General features: G+C 46.9%; 1 protein-coding gene across 2 annotated transcripts in view; it reads left to right on the top strand.

The window, feature by feature from the left end:
- Window positions 1–16187, top strand: part of LOC146830894 (fibrocystin-L-like) — a 1907335-nt gene that overhangs the window by 75614 nt on the left and 1815534 nt on the right. For both annotated transcript variants that reach the window (XM_085605084.1, XM_085605082.1), the window contains exon 2: window positions 10547–10663. In XM_085605084.1, coding sequence (XP_085461210.1) covers window positions 10582–10663 — 82 coding nt within the window. In that variant the 5' untranslated portion in view covers window positions 10547–10581. The remainder of the gene's footprint in view (window positions 1–10546; window positions 10664–16187) is intronic.

The raw sequence follows: 16187 nt of genomic DNA, 5'->3' as shown, positions 1-16187 counted from the left end.
AGACGTGGGTCCCGTGCTCTCAATGCCCCTGGAAACAAGCTATCCTGGCTGAAAAGGGGTGAAACTCCAAAACCAGTCCTAGGATGCTTGTTTCCAGTCCAGGGAGGACCTGGCTTGGCAGTTCGGGCTGGACTGTTCCCATGAGGCACATGGTCAAGACTGATTTGCATATGGCTGGGTGTAAACTGGAATGGCATTGTGAGTAAAAAAACGATGGATTTAGGACCAGATCTCTGTACTGGGGTGAATGTATGACATTGTTCTGCATTCTGTCCATCAACTGTTGTTTTTGCATTTATTACCCCGAGTGGGACGGGCATGCCTAGACGTTGGTCCCTTGCTCTCCATGCCACTGAAATCAAGATATCCTGGTTGAAGAGGGGTGAAACCCCGAAACCGGTCCTAGGATGCTTGTTTCCAGTCCAGGGAGCACCTGGCTTGGCAGTTCGGGCTGGACCGTTCCCATGAGGCACATGGTCACGACTGATTTGCATATGGCTGAGTGTAAACTGGAACGGCATTGTGAGCAAAAAAACGATGGATTTAGGCCCAGATCTCAGTACTCGGGTGAATGTATGAAATTGTTCTGCATTCTGTCCATCAACTGTTGTTATTGCATTTGTCACCCCGAGTGGGACATGTATGCTCAGACGTGGGTCCCGTGCTCTCTATACCACTGGAATCAAAGTATCCTGACTGAAGAGGGGTGGAAGCCCGAAACCGGTCCTATGATGCTTGTTTCCAGTCCAGGGAGGACCTGGCTTGGCAGTTCGGGCTGCACTGTTGCCATGAGTCACCAGGTCAAGACTGATTTGCATATGGCTGAGTGTAAACTGGAACGGCATTGTGAGCAAAAAAACGATGGATTTAGGCCCAGATCTCTGTACTGGGGTGAATGTATGACATTGTTCTGCATTCTGTACATCAACTGTTATTTTTGCATATGTCACCCCGAGTGGGACGGGTATACCCAGACGAGGGTCCCGTGCTCTCCATAACACTGAAATTAAGCTATCTTGGCTGAAGAGGGGTGAAACCCCGAAACCGGTCCTAGTATGCTTGTTTCCAGTCCAAGGAGGACCTGGCTTGGCAGTGCAGGCTGGACTGTTCCCATGAGGCACAGGGTCAAGACTGATTTGCATATGGCTGCATTCAAACTGGAATGGCATGGTGAGCAACAAAACAATGGATTTAGGCCCAGATCTCTGTACTGGGGTGAATGTATGACATTGTTCTGCATTCTGTACATCAACTGTTATTTTTGCATATGTCACCCCGAGTGGGACGGGTATACCCAGACATGGGTCCCGTGCTCTCCATGTCACTGGAAACAAGCTATCCTGGCTGAAGAGGGGTGAAACCCCGAAACTGGTACTAGGATGCTTGTTTCCAGTCGAGGCAGGACCTGGCTTAGCAGTCTGGGCTGTACTGCTCCTATGAAGCACAGGGTCAAGACTGATTTGCATATGGCTGGGTTCAAACTCAAATGGTATGGTGAGCAAAAAAATGTAGGATTTAGGCCCAGATCTCAGTACTGGTGTGAATGTATGACATTGTTCTGCATTCTGTCCATTAACTGTTGTTTTGCATTTTTCACCCTGAGTGGGACGGGTATGCCCAGATGTGGGTTCCGTGCTCTCCAAGCCCCTGGAATCAAGCTATCCTGGCTGAAGAGGGGTGAAACTTCGAAATCGATCCTAGGATGCTTGTTTCCAGTCCAGCGAGGACTTTGCTTGGCAGTTCGGGCTGGACTGTTCCCATGAGGCACAGGGTGAAAACTGATTTGCATATGTCTGGGTTCAAACTGGAATGGCATGGTGAGCAAAAAAGCGATGGATATAGGCCCTGATCAAGTACTGGGGTGAATGTATGACATTGTTCTGCATTCTGTCCATCAACTGTTGTTTTTGCATTTATTACCCCGAGTGGGACGGGCATGCCTAGACGTTGGTCCCTTGCTCTCCATGCCACTGAAATCAAGATATCCTGGTTGAAGAGGGGTGAAACCCCGAAACCGGTCCTAGGATGCTTGTTTCCAGTCCAGGGAGCACCTGGCTTGGCAGTTCGGGCTGGACTGTTCCCATGAGGCACATGGTCACGACTGATTTGCATATGGCTGAGTGTAAACTGGAACGGCATTGTGAGCAAAAAAACGATGGATTTAGGCCCAGATCTCAGTACTCGGGTGAATGTATGAAATTGTTCTGCATTCTGTCCATCAACTGTTGTTATTGCATTTGTCACCCCGAGTGGGACATGTATGCTCAGACGTGGGTCCCGTGCTCTCTATACCACTGGAATCAAAGTATCCTGACTGAAGAGGGGTGGAAGCCCGAAACCGGTCCTATGATGCTTGTTTCCAGTCCAGGGAGGACCTGGCTTGGCAGTTCGGGCTGCACTGTTGCCATGAGTCACCAGGTCAAGACTGATTTGCATATGGCTGAGTGTAAACTGGAACGGCATTGTGAGCAAAAAAACGATGGATTTAGGCCCAGATCTCTGTACTGGGGTGAATGTATGACATTGTTCTGCATTCTGTACATCAACTGTTATTTTTGCATATGTCACCCCGAGTGGGACGGGTATACCCAGACGAGGGTCCCGTGCTCTCCATAACACTGAAATTAAGCTATCTTGGCTGAAGAGGGGTGAAACCCCGAAACCGGTCCTAGTATGCTTGTTTCCAGTCCAAGGAGGACCTGGCTTGGCAGTGCAGGCTGGACTGTTCCCATGAGGCACAGGGTCAAGACTGATTTGCATATGGCTGCATTCAAACTGGAATGGCATGGTGAGCAACAAAACAATGGATTTAGGCCCAGATCTCTGTACTGGGGTGAATGTATGACATTGTTCTGCATTCTGTACATCAACTGTTATTTTTGCATATGTCACCCCGAGTGGGACGGGTATACCCAGACATGGGTCCCGTGCTCTCCATGTCACTGGAAACAAGCTATCCTGGCTGAAGAGGGGTGAAACCCCGAAACTGGTACTAGGATGCTTGTTTCCAGTCGAGGCAGGACCTGGCTTAGCAGTCTGGGCTGTACTGCTCCTATGAAGCACAGGGTCAAGACTGATTTGCATATGGCTGGGTTCAAACTCAAATGGTATGGTGAGCAAAAAAATGTAGGATTTAGGCCCAGATCTCAGTACTGGTGTGAATGTATGACATTGTTCTGCATTCTGTCCATTAACTGTTGTTTTGCATTTTTCACCCTGAGTGGGACGGGTATGCCCACATGTGGGTTCCGTGCTCTCCAAGCCCCTGGAATCAAGCTATCCTGGCTGAAGAGGGGTGAAACTTCGAAATCGATCCTAGGATGCTTGTTTCCAGTCCAGCGAGGACTTTGCTTGGCAGTTCGGGCTGGACTGTTCCCATGAGGCACAGGGTGAAAACTGATTTGCATATGTCTGGGTTCAAACTGGAATGGCATGGTGAGCAAAAAAGCGATGGATATAGGCCCTGATCACTGTACTGGGGTGAATGTATGACACTCTTCTGCATTCTGTCCATCAACTGTTGTTTTTGCATTTGTCACCCGAGTGGGACGGGTATTCCCAGACGTGGGTTCCGTGCTCTCCATGCCACTGGAATTAAGCTATCCTTGCTGAAGAGGGTTGAAACCCCGAAACCGGTCCTAGGATGCCTGTTTCCAGTCCAGGGAGGACCAGGCTTGGCAGTTCGGGCTGAACTGTTCCCATGAGGCACAGGGTCAAGACTGATTTGCATATGGCTAAGTTCAAACTGGAATGGCATGATGAGCAAAGAAACTATGGATTTAGGCCCAGATCTCTGTACTGGAGTGAATGTATGTGTGACATTGTTCTGCATTCTGTCCATCAACTGTTGTTTTTGCATTTGTCACCCTGAGTGGGACGGGTATGCCCAGAAGTGGGTCCCGTGCTCTCCATGCCACTGGAATCAAGCTATCCTGGCTGAAGATGGGTGAAACTCTGAAACCGGTCCTAAGATGCTTGTTTCCAGTCCAGGGAGGACCTGGCTTGGCAGTTCGGGCTGGACTGTTCCCATGAGACACAGGGTCAAAACTGATTTGCACATGGCTTGGTTAAAACTGGAATGGCATGGTGAGCAAAAAACGATGGATTTAGGCACTGATCTCAGTACTCGGGTGAATGTATGATTTTGTTCTGCATTCTGTCCATCAACTGTTGTTTTTGTATTTGTCACCCCGAGTGGGATGGGTATGCTCAGACGTGGGTCGTGTGCTCTCTATACCACTGGAATCAAGCTATCCTGACTGAAGAAAGGTGGAAACCCGTAACCGGTCCTAGGATGCTTGCTTCCAGTCCAGGGAGGACCTGGCTTGGCAGTTCGGGCTGCACTGTTCCCATGAGGCACAGGGTCAAGACTGATTTGCATATGGCTGAGTTCAAACTGGAATGGCATGGTGAGCAAAACAACGATGAATTTAGGCCCAGATGTCTGTACTGGGTGAATGTATGACATTGTTCTGCATTCTGTCCATCAACTGTTGTTTTTGTATTTGTCTCCCCGAGTGGGACAGCTATGCCCAGACGTGGGTCCCGTGCTCTCCATGCCCCTGGAATCAAGCTATCCTGGCTGAAGAGGGGTGAAACCCCGAAACCGGTCCTACGATGCTTGTTTCCAGTCCAGGGAGGACCTGGCTTGGCAGCTCGGGCTGAAGTGTTCCCAGGAGGCACAGGGTCAAGACTGATTTGCATATGGCTGGGTTCAAACTGGAATGGCATGGTGAGCAAAAAAACGATGGATTTAGGCCCAGATCTCTGTACTGGGGTGAATGTATGTGAGATATTGTTCTGCATTCTGTCCTTCAACTGTTGTTTTTGCATTTGTCACACTGAGTGGGACAGGTATGCCCAGACGTGGGTCCCGTGCTCTCCATGCCACTGGATTCAAGCTATCCTGGCTGAAGAGGGGTGACACCCCGAAACCGGTCCTAGGAAGCTAGTTTCCAGTCCAGGGAGGACCTGGCTTGGCAGCTCGGGCTGAAGTGTTCCCATGAGGCACAGGGTCAAGACTGATTTGCATATGGCTGGGTGCAAACTGGAATGGCATTGTGAGCAAAAAAACGATGGTTTTTTAGGCCCAGATCTCTGCACTGGGGTTAATGTATGACATTGTTCTGCATTCTGTCCATCTACTGTTGTTTTTGCATTTGTCACCCCGAGTGGGACGGGTATGCTCAGACGTGGGTCCGGTGCTCTCTAAACCACTGGAATCAAGCTATCCTGACTGAAGAAAGGTGGAAACCCGAAACCGGTCCTAGGATGCTTGTTTCCAGTCCAGGGAGGACCTGGCTTGGCAGTTCGGGCTGCACTGTCCCCATGAGGCACAGGGTCAAGACTGATTTGCATATGGCTGAGTTCAAACTGGAATGGCATGGTGAGCAAAACAACAATGAATTTAGGCCCATATGTCTGTACTGGGTGAATGTATGACATTGTTCTGCATTCTGTCCATCAACTGTTGTTTTTGTATTTGTCTCCCCGAGTGGGACGGGTATGCCCAGACATGGGTCCCGTGCTCTCCATGCCCCTGGAATCAAGCTATCCTGGCTGAAGAGGGGTGAAACCCCGAAACCGGTCCTACGATGCTTGTTTCCAGTCCAGGGAGGACCTGGCTTGGCAGCTCGGGCTGAAGTGTTCCCATGAGGCACAGGGTCAAGATTGATTTGCATATGGCTGGGTTCAAACTGGAATGGCATGGTGAGCAAAAAAACGATGGATTTAGGCCCAGATCTCTGTACTGGGGTGAATGTATGTGAGACATTGTTCTGCATTCTGTCCATCAACTGTTGTTTTTGCATTTGTCACCCTGAGTGGGACAGGTATGCCCAGACGTGGGTCCCGTGCTCTCCTTGCCACTGGAATCAAGCTATCCTGGCTGAAGAGGGGTGAAACCCCAAAACCGGTCCTAGGAAGCTTGTTTCCAGTCCAGGGAGGACCTGGCTTGGCAGCTCGGGCTGAAGTGTTCCCATGAGGCACAGGGTCAAGACTGATTTGCATATGGCTGGGTGGAAACTGGAATGGCATTGTGAGCACAAAAACGATGGGTTTTTAGGCCCAGATCTCTGCACTGGGGTCAATGTATGACATTGTTCTGCCTTCTGTCCATCTACTGTTGTTTTTGCATTTGTCACCCCGAGTGGGACGGGTATGCCCAGACGTGGGTCCCGTGCTCTCCATGCCACTGGAGTCAAGCTATCCTGGCTGAAGAGGGGTGAAACCCCGAAACCAGTCCTAGGATGCTTGTTTCCAGTCCAGGGAGGACCTGGCTTGGCAGTTCGGGCTTGACTGTTCCCATGAGGCACAGGGTCAAGACTGATTTGCATATGGCTGGGTTCAAACTGGAATGGCATGGTGATCAAGAAAACGATTGCTATAGGCCCAGATCTCTGTACTGGGGTGAATGTATGACATTGTTCTGCATTCTGTCCATCAACTGTTGTTTTTGCATTTGTCACCCCGAGTGGGAAGGGAATGCCCAGACGTGGGTTCTGTGCTCTCCATGCCACTGGAATTAAGCTATCTTGGCTGAAGAGGGGTTAAACCCCAAAACCGGTCCTAGGATGCCTGTTTCCAGTCCAGGGAGGACCAGGCTTGGCAGTTTGGGCTAAACTGTTCCCATGAGGCACAGTGTCAAGACTGATTTGTATATGGCTGGGTTCAAACTGGAATGGCATAGTGAGCAAAAAAACAATGGATTTAGGCCCAGATCTCTGTACTGGGGTGAATGTATGACATTGTTCTGCATTCTGTTAATCAACTGTTGTTTTTGGATTTGTCACCCCGAGTGGGACTGGTATGCCCAGACGTTGGTCCTGTGCTTTCCATGCCACTGGAATCAAGCTATCCTGGATGAAGAGGGGTGAAACCCCGAAACCGGTTCTAGGATGCTTGTTTCCAGTCCAGGGAGGACCTGTACTGTACTGGGGTGAATAAATGACATTGGTTTGCATTCTGTCCATCAACTGTTGTTTTTGCAGCATTAATTAAGCTCCCCTCTTAAGTACCGCGAAAACATGAAGAAGTCAGTAAATACAACACAGAAAAATGTTTTAGTATTTGACAGAAAAGTGAAGAAACCAGGGTGGCGGTGTATGAATGGTCATGGAGTTGCAAAATGACCAGCCTACAGATACCTTGGTCTGGTTCAATGAAAAAGGTAGTTGTCATGATTAACTAACACTGCTAAAATTAAAAGCAACTTCTTTAAATTTGTGCTGCACAAGTTATTTGCTCATCTCTGAGGCCCGTCGTAAAGGCCAATCTTAGATATAGGACCGGCCCGTATGTCTGTGCTCTTTAGCCTATGTTGTAGAGACCTATCCAGGTAAACTCTCAAAGTGGTTGTATACTGAAACACGTAGCGTGTTCAGAATTCTATTCCGGTTAATTAATTCTACCTCTCAAGAGCAATTTAGATTGGAGTTTAGTCTGCACAAGCAAACCCTAGGAAGGAAGTTTGCTTTGTCCTGACCTGGCACCAAAGTGGAAATTAAGAGAGCCATAATTAAATCTCTGCTTTTGTTGGAATCTAGCCCACATTTAGGGTACACATGACCTCTGACTTGCCTCTTAGTTCATTAATAATGTTGTCATCAGGGCGGGGGCAGGAATGCTTCTCGGTTTATGTTTAAAAAACTCTTACTTTCAATCAATATTTTATTAATGCGTGATGTGGTAGCGCACTGTCATTAACAGACAGCACATTTTCAATTGAAGCGGCCACAAACATTCCACTGCTACTAACATGAAGTGATAAAACTATATTGCGTACAAAAGGTAATGTCTGGACCCTAGGTGTCAGAAATATTTTTATTATTTGTACATCAGTAAAGTGTTCTGATTTGTTTAGATCCTATTAAAATATTTGTTTACACTTCACACAACATTGTCATTTCCTAACTACTGAAATAAATACTGAAATGTTTGTACAGTTGCTTTCCAAGATATTTAAATGTTGGGTGTTAGAAAACAAACTACACCCTAAAGCCTGTATCCCAGCACAATGTCAGTCAGTTCACTTTGTAAAATCCTTCAAATCTGCAGTAGGAGAAAGCAATGTTAACTCCAATCTCCAGGATAAAGTAAGCAACAATTAGTAGGAACAAGTATGCTGATATTTGATTTCTGTCTTTGAATGTACAGCAAATTAGACAGAATAAAAACAAGATTTAAAGGCATCTTCACTGATCTTTCACTTTCTAAATGAGCAGAGCATCTGATATTTGTCAGCTCACCAGAACTGGTCAGTACACTCCAAAAGTAGCACGTCTTGATAAAATCTGACATACTACAGCAGGAGGAAGGCAAGTAGAGTTCTCGAGACATGTGTGTGCGTAAACCCAAACCTCGCACGTCGCTGTAGATTTTGCAATAAATATCAAAGTGTGTCTTATGCATGTAATTTGTTGTTGCCCCAAGCTACAAAACATATGACGGCATCTAAGATCTCCATTCACTAGACTGGGCACATTTAAAATATTGCTTTTACAGTAATGGTTGCTGAGGTGGGCAAGTCCCTGAACTAACAACTGATTCAATATTGAAATCCGGGATGGAGATGGAAGCACAGTGAGCTGATAAATATTGCTTTTTAATATGTACTGCAGATTACCCATGACTAGCTAATCATTTTTGCATTTTTGATGAGGCCAGAAACTGCCAAATATTTAAACTGCAACTACAAATATTTATTGCTCACAATCTTTAACTTAATGAGTCTGAACCACGTAATCTCCAAGATGAATTCATACCCCTACTGTTTACCTTTTCTGGCTTTTATTACTAGCCATAACAGTGCTGCTTTCACCCCTGGGTGAGTAAATTCCTTCGTCTCAGACCTAGTAGTTCCTACCTTTTTCTCGTGTCTCTCTGCTAAAATCAGTAAAGACAGGTTTTACATGGTGGCAAAACATCACTGGATGCATTTCCACAACTACTGCGCTTTCCATCATGTTGGGTCCGCCTGGTCCCTGCTCGGGAGACAGATCAGTTTCCACAGCATCAATGGGGTCTGAGCTTCCTCAGGTGTCGTCTCCGAGTTCATAATTCTACGCATTAACGGATCAATTTCTGACCTTTTGTGGTATCATGAACGCCTAAAATCTGAGCTTTTTATAAAAAATGTGGGCAAGCAACATTGATCAGAACACAATATAATGTTTGGTTATGAGGGATATGGATTTTCATTTAGGCAATTATAAGGAACAGCAGTGAATGGTCCATGTTAATGCATAAGCTCAATTAATTGGAATTAAACACTATTCTACACAAGGCTTCTAGTTTCTCTCCAAGAATTACTTACAAAAATGGAAGGCATGGTGCGTTTAAAGTAATTGAAGTAGTAGCAGTAATCTGAGGGTTTTAAGAATAAAAGGACAAAAATGATTATTTTAAAACACCCTTAGAAATAGGGATGCTACCTTCGAATGGAGACACAGGCTAGGACTGATTAAGGCGCATGCAAGTGACAACATATTAAATAAGGATTTCTCTATCATGTGATTGACTCTGATCCGGCTCTATCAACTTCTCAGAGAGACTACAGCCCGAATCAGACTTTCAGTTTTTACTAAGGGCATTTACGAGTAGTTGTGAATACCGAAAGTCATAAAGTCAGACTTTCGTCTAACTTCACCATTAACCATCAATGCCTAAGTTGCCACCTTGCCAATATTTTACCAGCCAGGCATGTATTTTCATATGTAGACTTAGAAATCAAATGGGAAAATACAAACAACCTATATTTATTTCAATTTCGTGATACAAAGTTAAAAGGGCTCACACATAAACAAATCACTTCAAAGGGGCTCTAGAGTTGTCTGCTATTCCTAAAAGATCTATAAACCAAACAGGGGGAATTGACAGGATGAAAAAAACTTAGAGAACTTTACACAATACATTTAGGCATTAGATCTAGGTCCTTCCAGAATCTCAGAAAGAGAATGGTCTCAATTAATCTCTGAAAAAGGCAACCATGTCAATAGGTAGTGTATAGATTAAAGTCTGATACAGAAGAAGCTGCCCCTCGCTGCCATTAAAATTATCCCATCCTTGTGAGCAGCTAAATAACGCATGGGATTTGTTGCAACAGCAAAGTGCTTTCCCTTCAGCTATCATGGAAGTGAGGCGAGAGGCAAAGAGGCTGATTGCAGGCACAAGTGAAACATGAAAAAACACAAAAGGATACTTCTCCTGAATGGCTTTGAGAGGTCCAGGGGTCTTCTTAGGGTAGGCCTGCCCCTTCTAGAACCGAGCCTGTCTCTATCGTTGTCTCTTTTCTATGGTTTTTCAATTTATCTCAGTAACTACACAGCTTTCTCCTTCTTTATTCTTTGTTATGTGTCTTTCTGGCATGCTTTCTCTCGTCTCTCACATTCACTTTAACTGTTTTTGCCACTTAATCTCATATTCACATCCCCATCATTGTCTGTCTTTGTATTTCTATCAAGTTCTCTGTTTCCTTCTCTTGTGCAAATAGGGTTGGTTGGATTTATTACTCCTGTTTTTTGACAGCTCTTTTTACTTCCTCTCGTAGGTGCTGGCTGCAGCCTGCCTTCGGGTCTAGATGAGATGGGTCCCACCATGGCCACACTACACAGTTTGTACCCCTGCCTCCTGTGGGCCCTTCTGACCACCATCCTTACACCAGCAGGTAGGCACTCCACTACTTATAAGCTAAGATTGCTTTATGCAAGTAGAGATACATTCATACGTACATACATACATACATACTGTAGTGTGAACTCTGCCAATCACCATCCTGCAGCGCGGCTTCCACGTCTATTTTCCAATAGCATTTACAAATGGGTGGTGACAGTGAATTGGACTTTGGCTCTGAGGTGTCAGTTTACATTTCCTTGGGTTGGTGCTGTTTTTTTTTTTCGGTACCAAAACAGGATTAGAAAGACACTGGCCCCAAGATGGCAAAGGTGGTCACTCTCCTCTTCGATCCAGGTAGACCCAAGGACAGCTAGCGTTGGCCGAAAGAGAGGAAACTAGGAGGCCCAACACAGACAGAAGAGTTTCAAAGAGGCACAATCATAAGACCCAAATTTTCTTTTAGGTATATAATTAAGTCATTAAATACACTATATTATGGATCTCCTAAGCATTGGTTCGATTTAACCCCTTCACTGTTAGGCCTTTCCCCCCCTGTGCTAAGCCTTTTTTTTGGCTATTTTGTGGCTATTTGGGGTAGTTCGCGCTTAGGTCCCTGTAACATTTTGACCACATCAGGTATCCATGCCAAATATGCGTTCTTGTCTTCCAACATCATGGTGATTCTAAAGGTACCCAGGGTTTGTGGATTCCCCTGGAGGGAACCCAGAAATTGGCCAAAATACAGCAAAATTGTGTTTTTATTGGGAAAAATTCGAAAAAAGGGCTACAAATGAAAGTGGCTGTTTTTTTACCTGCAAGTGGTATCAACAAAGGGGTTGTGGTGCTAAAATCACCATTTTCCCAGCTTTCAGGGACAAGCAGACGTTTGTCAGAAAACCCAAATTTTATACACAGCTTTGGCATTTTTCTGAGACGTAGCCTATTTTTGCTATTTTTTGTGCTTTCAACCTCCTTCCAGTTAGTGGTAGAAATGGGTATGAAAACAATATTGGTTCCTGGAAAGCTATACATTTTAGAAAAGTAGACAAAATTCTGAATTCAGCAAGTGGTCATTTGTGTAGATCCTTCAAGGTTTCTTTATAGGAAAAATTGAAAATTAGTTAAAAAAACAGACATTTGTGTCAACGTTTTCACCTGTAACTTCTTCTAATTATGACAGCTGTTTGAAAGCAATATACCGTTACATGCGCTGGACCTTTCTGGTTGTGGGGATATATAGCAATTGTAGGTTCATTAAGATCCCGACGAACCCAGAGCCAATAACTGAGCAACGTCTTGCAATGTTTTTTATTATGTACCGGGGGGCAGATTTATGTTGCCTGGCGCATCCCTGCAAATCAGCAAGGATGCGCCAGGAATGATGCGTCACGCAAGTTTACCCTTGCGCCACACATGATGCGCCGCATTTATAATGCGGCGCATCATGGCGCAGGAATAAACAGATGCGTGACGCATCCAATGGCGTAAGGTTGGCGCAGTGCTTCAGTTGCGTCGCAAGCGCGACGCAACTCCAGCACTGTTCCAACCAACCCTATCCCTAACATGGTGCGTCAAGCCTTACGCCTGCTTCAAGCAGGCGCAGGGTTTTGGCGCATCAGCGTTGGGAAAGTGACTCAGTCAAATCTTATAGATTGGACTGAGTCACTTTTCAGGGGCGTTCCTGCGACGGAACGCCCCCCCCTATGTCGACACGCCCACGTGAAACCTGATGCAGGTTTTACGTGGCGCAGGGCTTTACATCGTGACGCATCTCCATAGATGCGTCACGATGTAAATATGGCGCAACGTGGCGCAGGGTTTACACCGCCGCTGCGTCACAAAAGTGACGCAACGGCGGCGTAAAAGTGGCGCATCTCCGACATAGATCTGCCCCCGGGTATATAGCAATTCATTTGGGAAACTATATACATGGAAAAATCGGTATGAAAGACACATATGTATTTTTGAAATTTGATCAAAATGACTTCTTTTTTACACATTGTCTTTCATTTGGAAGGTAGAAATGCATCGAAAGTCAATAGGTAATAACAGTTGCTCTACAATTCTGTGTTACCTTAAATCTCCTGATAAAAATGGTACCTCACTTGTGTGGGTAGGCCTAATGCCCGCGACAGGAAACGGCTCAAAACACAATGCGGACACACTTTATTTTTACAGTGAAAACTGACCCTTTTTTTGTAGAGTGCCTAGCTGTAGATTATAAATCCTAGCTCTACCGGCACCTAGGGAAATCTAGCAAACCTATACATTTTTGAAAATTAGACACCCAGAGTAAACTAGGATGGGGTGACTTGACTGGCTCTCACCAGGTTCTTTTACCCAGAATCCCTTGCAAACCTAAAAATGTGTTTAAAAAAACAAAAACATTTTCCTCACATTTCTGTGGTGGAAAGTTCTGGAATCTGCGTGGATCCACAAAATTCCCCCCTCCCCGCGTTCCCCAAAGTCTTATTGCCCGCGATAGGAAACGGCCCAAAACGCAGCATGGACATACCACATTTACACAGTGAAAACGGACCATTTTTTTGCAAAGTGCCTAGCTATAGATTTTGAAACCTAGCTCTGCCGGCACCTAGGGAAACCTAGCAAACCTATACATTTTTGAAAACTAGTTACCCAGGGGAATCCAGGATGGTGTGACTTGACTGGCTAGAACCAGGTTCTGTTACCCAGAATCCCTTCCAAACCTAAAAACGTGTCCCAAAAAAACACATTTTCCTAACATTTCTGTGGTGGAAAGTTCTGGAATCTGTGTGGATCCACATAATTCCATGCACCCCGCATTCCTCAAAGTCTTGCAAGAAAAATGGTACCTCACTTGTGTGCATAGGCTTAGTGCCCGGGACAGGAAACGGCCCAAAACGCAACGTGGATACACCACATTTTACAGTGAAGACTGACACTATTTTGCAAAGTGCCGAGCTGTAGATTTTGAACCCTAGCACTGCCGGCACCTAGGGAAACCTAGCAAACCTATACATTTTTGAAAACTAGACACCCAGGGGAATCCAGTATGGGGTGACTTGTCTGGCTCGCACCAGTTTCTGTTACCCAGAATCCCTTGCAAACCTCAAACTTTGTAAAAAAACAAACAAATTTTCCTCACATTTCTGTGGTGGAAAGTTCTGGAATATGCGTGGATCCACAAAATTCCACCCACCCCGCATTCCCCAAAGTCTTTAGAGAAAAATGGTACCTTACTTGTGTGGGTAGGTCTAGTGCCCGCAACAGGATATGGCCCAAAACACAACGTGGACATAACACCTTTTTACAGTGAAAACGGACCCTTTTTTTGCACAGTGCCTAGCTGTAGATTTTGAACCCTAGCTCTGCCGGCACCTAGGGAAACCTAGCCAACCTATATATTTTTTAAACTAGACACCCAGGGGAAACCAGTATGGGGTGACTTGTCTGGCCCTTACCAGGTTCTGTTACCCAGAATCCCTTGCAAACCTCAAAATCTATTTTTAAAAAACACATTTTCCTAACATTTCTATGGTGGAAAGTTCTGGAATCTGTGTGGAACCACAAAATTCCACCCAGCCCGCATTCCCCAAAGTCTTCTCAACCCTGAATAAAAAATAAAAATCCTGAGGCCTAGTGGGCTTTCTGTCTCCCCCGGGGGGCAGATAAGGGGCTATTGCCCCACTATGCCTCCAGGGAGGGGCAGAAAGACTGTGGTAATTGGTTTTGGGGTAAGGGCGTTATTATGCCCATTCTGGGCAGCCCCCAACCCCTACATTATAAAAATATACCTGGTGCCTAGTGTGCTTTCTGCCCCCCCCCTAGGGCAGATCAGGGGCTATTGTCCCCATCTGCCCCTGGGGGGAGCAGAAAGACTGTTGCTTTTTTGTGGGGGCAGGCATTGGCCTGCCCATTTTGGGCAGCCCCCACCCCTACATCAATAAAAAAAATCCCTGATTTGTAATGGGCTTTCTCCTGGGGTTGGCGAGTTCCTTCACAATGTTGAAGAGCTCTTTGCTGTTGTTGATGCGTTCCTGCTCCGTTCCTTGAAGGAGGTCCTTTTGGCAGTTCGAATGAGTTGTTGGTGCTTGCGGCTGGCGCTCTTGAGGGATGCGTGGTTGTCCGTTGTCTGTTCATGGCGCCACTTCTTCTCGAGTCTTTGGCAATTCTGCTTGCATGCCTGAAGGTCCGTGGTGAACCAGATGGCCCTTCTGTCGGTGCGTCTGTTTGAGGGTTTCTTGATCGGGGCGAGAGTTTTGGCACAGTCGTTGATCCATTGCCTGAGGTTGCGGACGGCTGTGTTGTTGTCGGAGGGGTCGGTTGGTGGGTCTCAGGCGAGTGTGGTGATAAGCTAGTCTTCGGTGACCTTGTTCCAGCTGGGGTGGGGGATTTATTGTGGGTGGTTGTGTGTGGTGTGTTTCTTGAAGGAGAAGTGAATGCAGTGGTGGTCGGTCCAGTGGAGTTTGGTGGGGTGGCTGAATGTGACGTGGTTGCTGGCAGAAAAGTTGGGGTCAAGCATGTGTCCAGCAGAGTGGGTAGGTTTCGTGATGAGCTGTTTGAGTCTGAGGTTGGCGAGGTTGGCGAGCAGGATGGTGGAGTTGCTGTCATTGGCGTTCTCGAGGTGGAAGTTCAGGTCTCCGAGGAGGATGTAGTCTGTGGATGTGAGGGTGTGCGTGCTGACAATGTCGGTAATGGAGTTGCTGAACTGTGGCTGGGGACCAGGGGGTCTGTAGACGAGGGTTCCTCTGAGGGTGGTGCTGGGATCGATGTGAAGGTGTTCGCCAGCACTGAGGGTGTCTTTGGTGCTGGTTGAAATTCTGAGGGTATTCCTGTGGACGATGGTGATTCCTCCTACTGGTCTGTTGGTGCGGTCCCTGCGGTGATCTTGTAGCCGTCGGGGATGGCTATGGCAATGTCGGGCGCCGAGGGGGGTTCATCCAGGTCTCCATCAGGAAGGCGACGTCCGGGGAGGATGAGTCGAGTAGGACCCAGAGTTCGATGGCGTGCTTGTGTAAGGAGCGGGTGTTGAGTAGTATGCATCTGAGATGGTTGTGACCTGCCCTGGTGGGAAGGGCAGGGCGTGCAGGTGTTCGGTGGCTGGTGAAGCTGCAGATTCAGCAGGAGAAGGGTCCATGGGTGTGCTTCAGGTGGGCCTGGAAGCAGGTGGATGATGTTGGTGTCATAGCAGCGTCGGGCGTCGTGGTGCTCGCGGGGGCCAGAGGGTCTGGCGCTGGTTGCGGTCCAGGCACAGAGGGGCACAGATGGGCTTGCCTTAGGTGTGCCTTCGGCGTGCCAGCGGCGTGGCCGCACAGTGGTCGCCATTAAGAAAGGGGAGGTGGGAGGGAGGAGCAGCTGGGAGGTGGGAGCGAATGGCGAGTGAGGGGGGCGGGCCACAGGGGATGCAGCAGCGGGAAGGTGAAGTGACAGAAGGCCAAAAAGTAAAAGAAAAGCTACTGAGAGAAAAAGAGCAGAAATAGGTAGAAATAAGCGGATAGATTAGAGATTCAGCAGACAAGCAAAAAACGGCAATCAGGAAAAACAGAGCAATACTGATGGCTCGAACTCGTGGCAGCAGAGAGGGTGGGAACAAG

Source organism: Triturus cristatus, chromosome 5_1 (genome assembly GCF_964204655.1).
Source record: "Triturus cristatus chromosome 5_1, aTriCri1.1, whole genome shotgun sequence".
NCBI classification, from domain to species: domain Eukaryota; kingdom Metazoa; phylum Chordata; class Amphibia; order Caudata; family Salamandridae; genus Triturus; species Triturus cristatus.
Note: the sequence above shows the minus strand (reverse complement) of the source record. Positions and strands in the feature narration are given on the sequence as shown.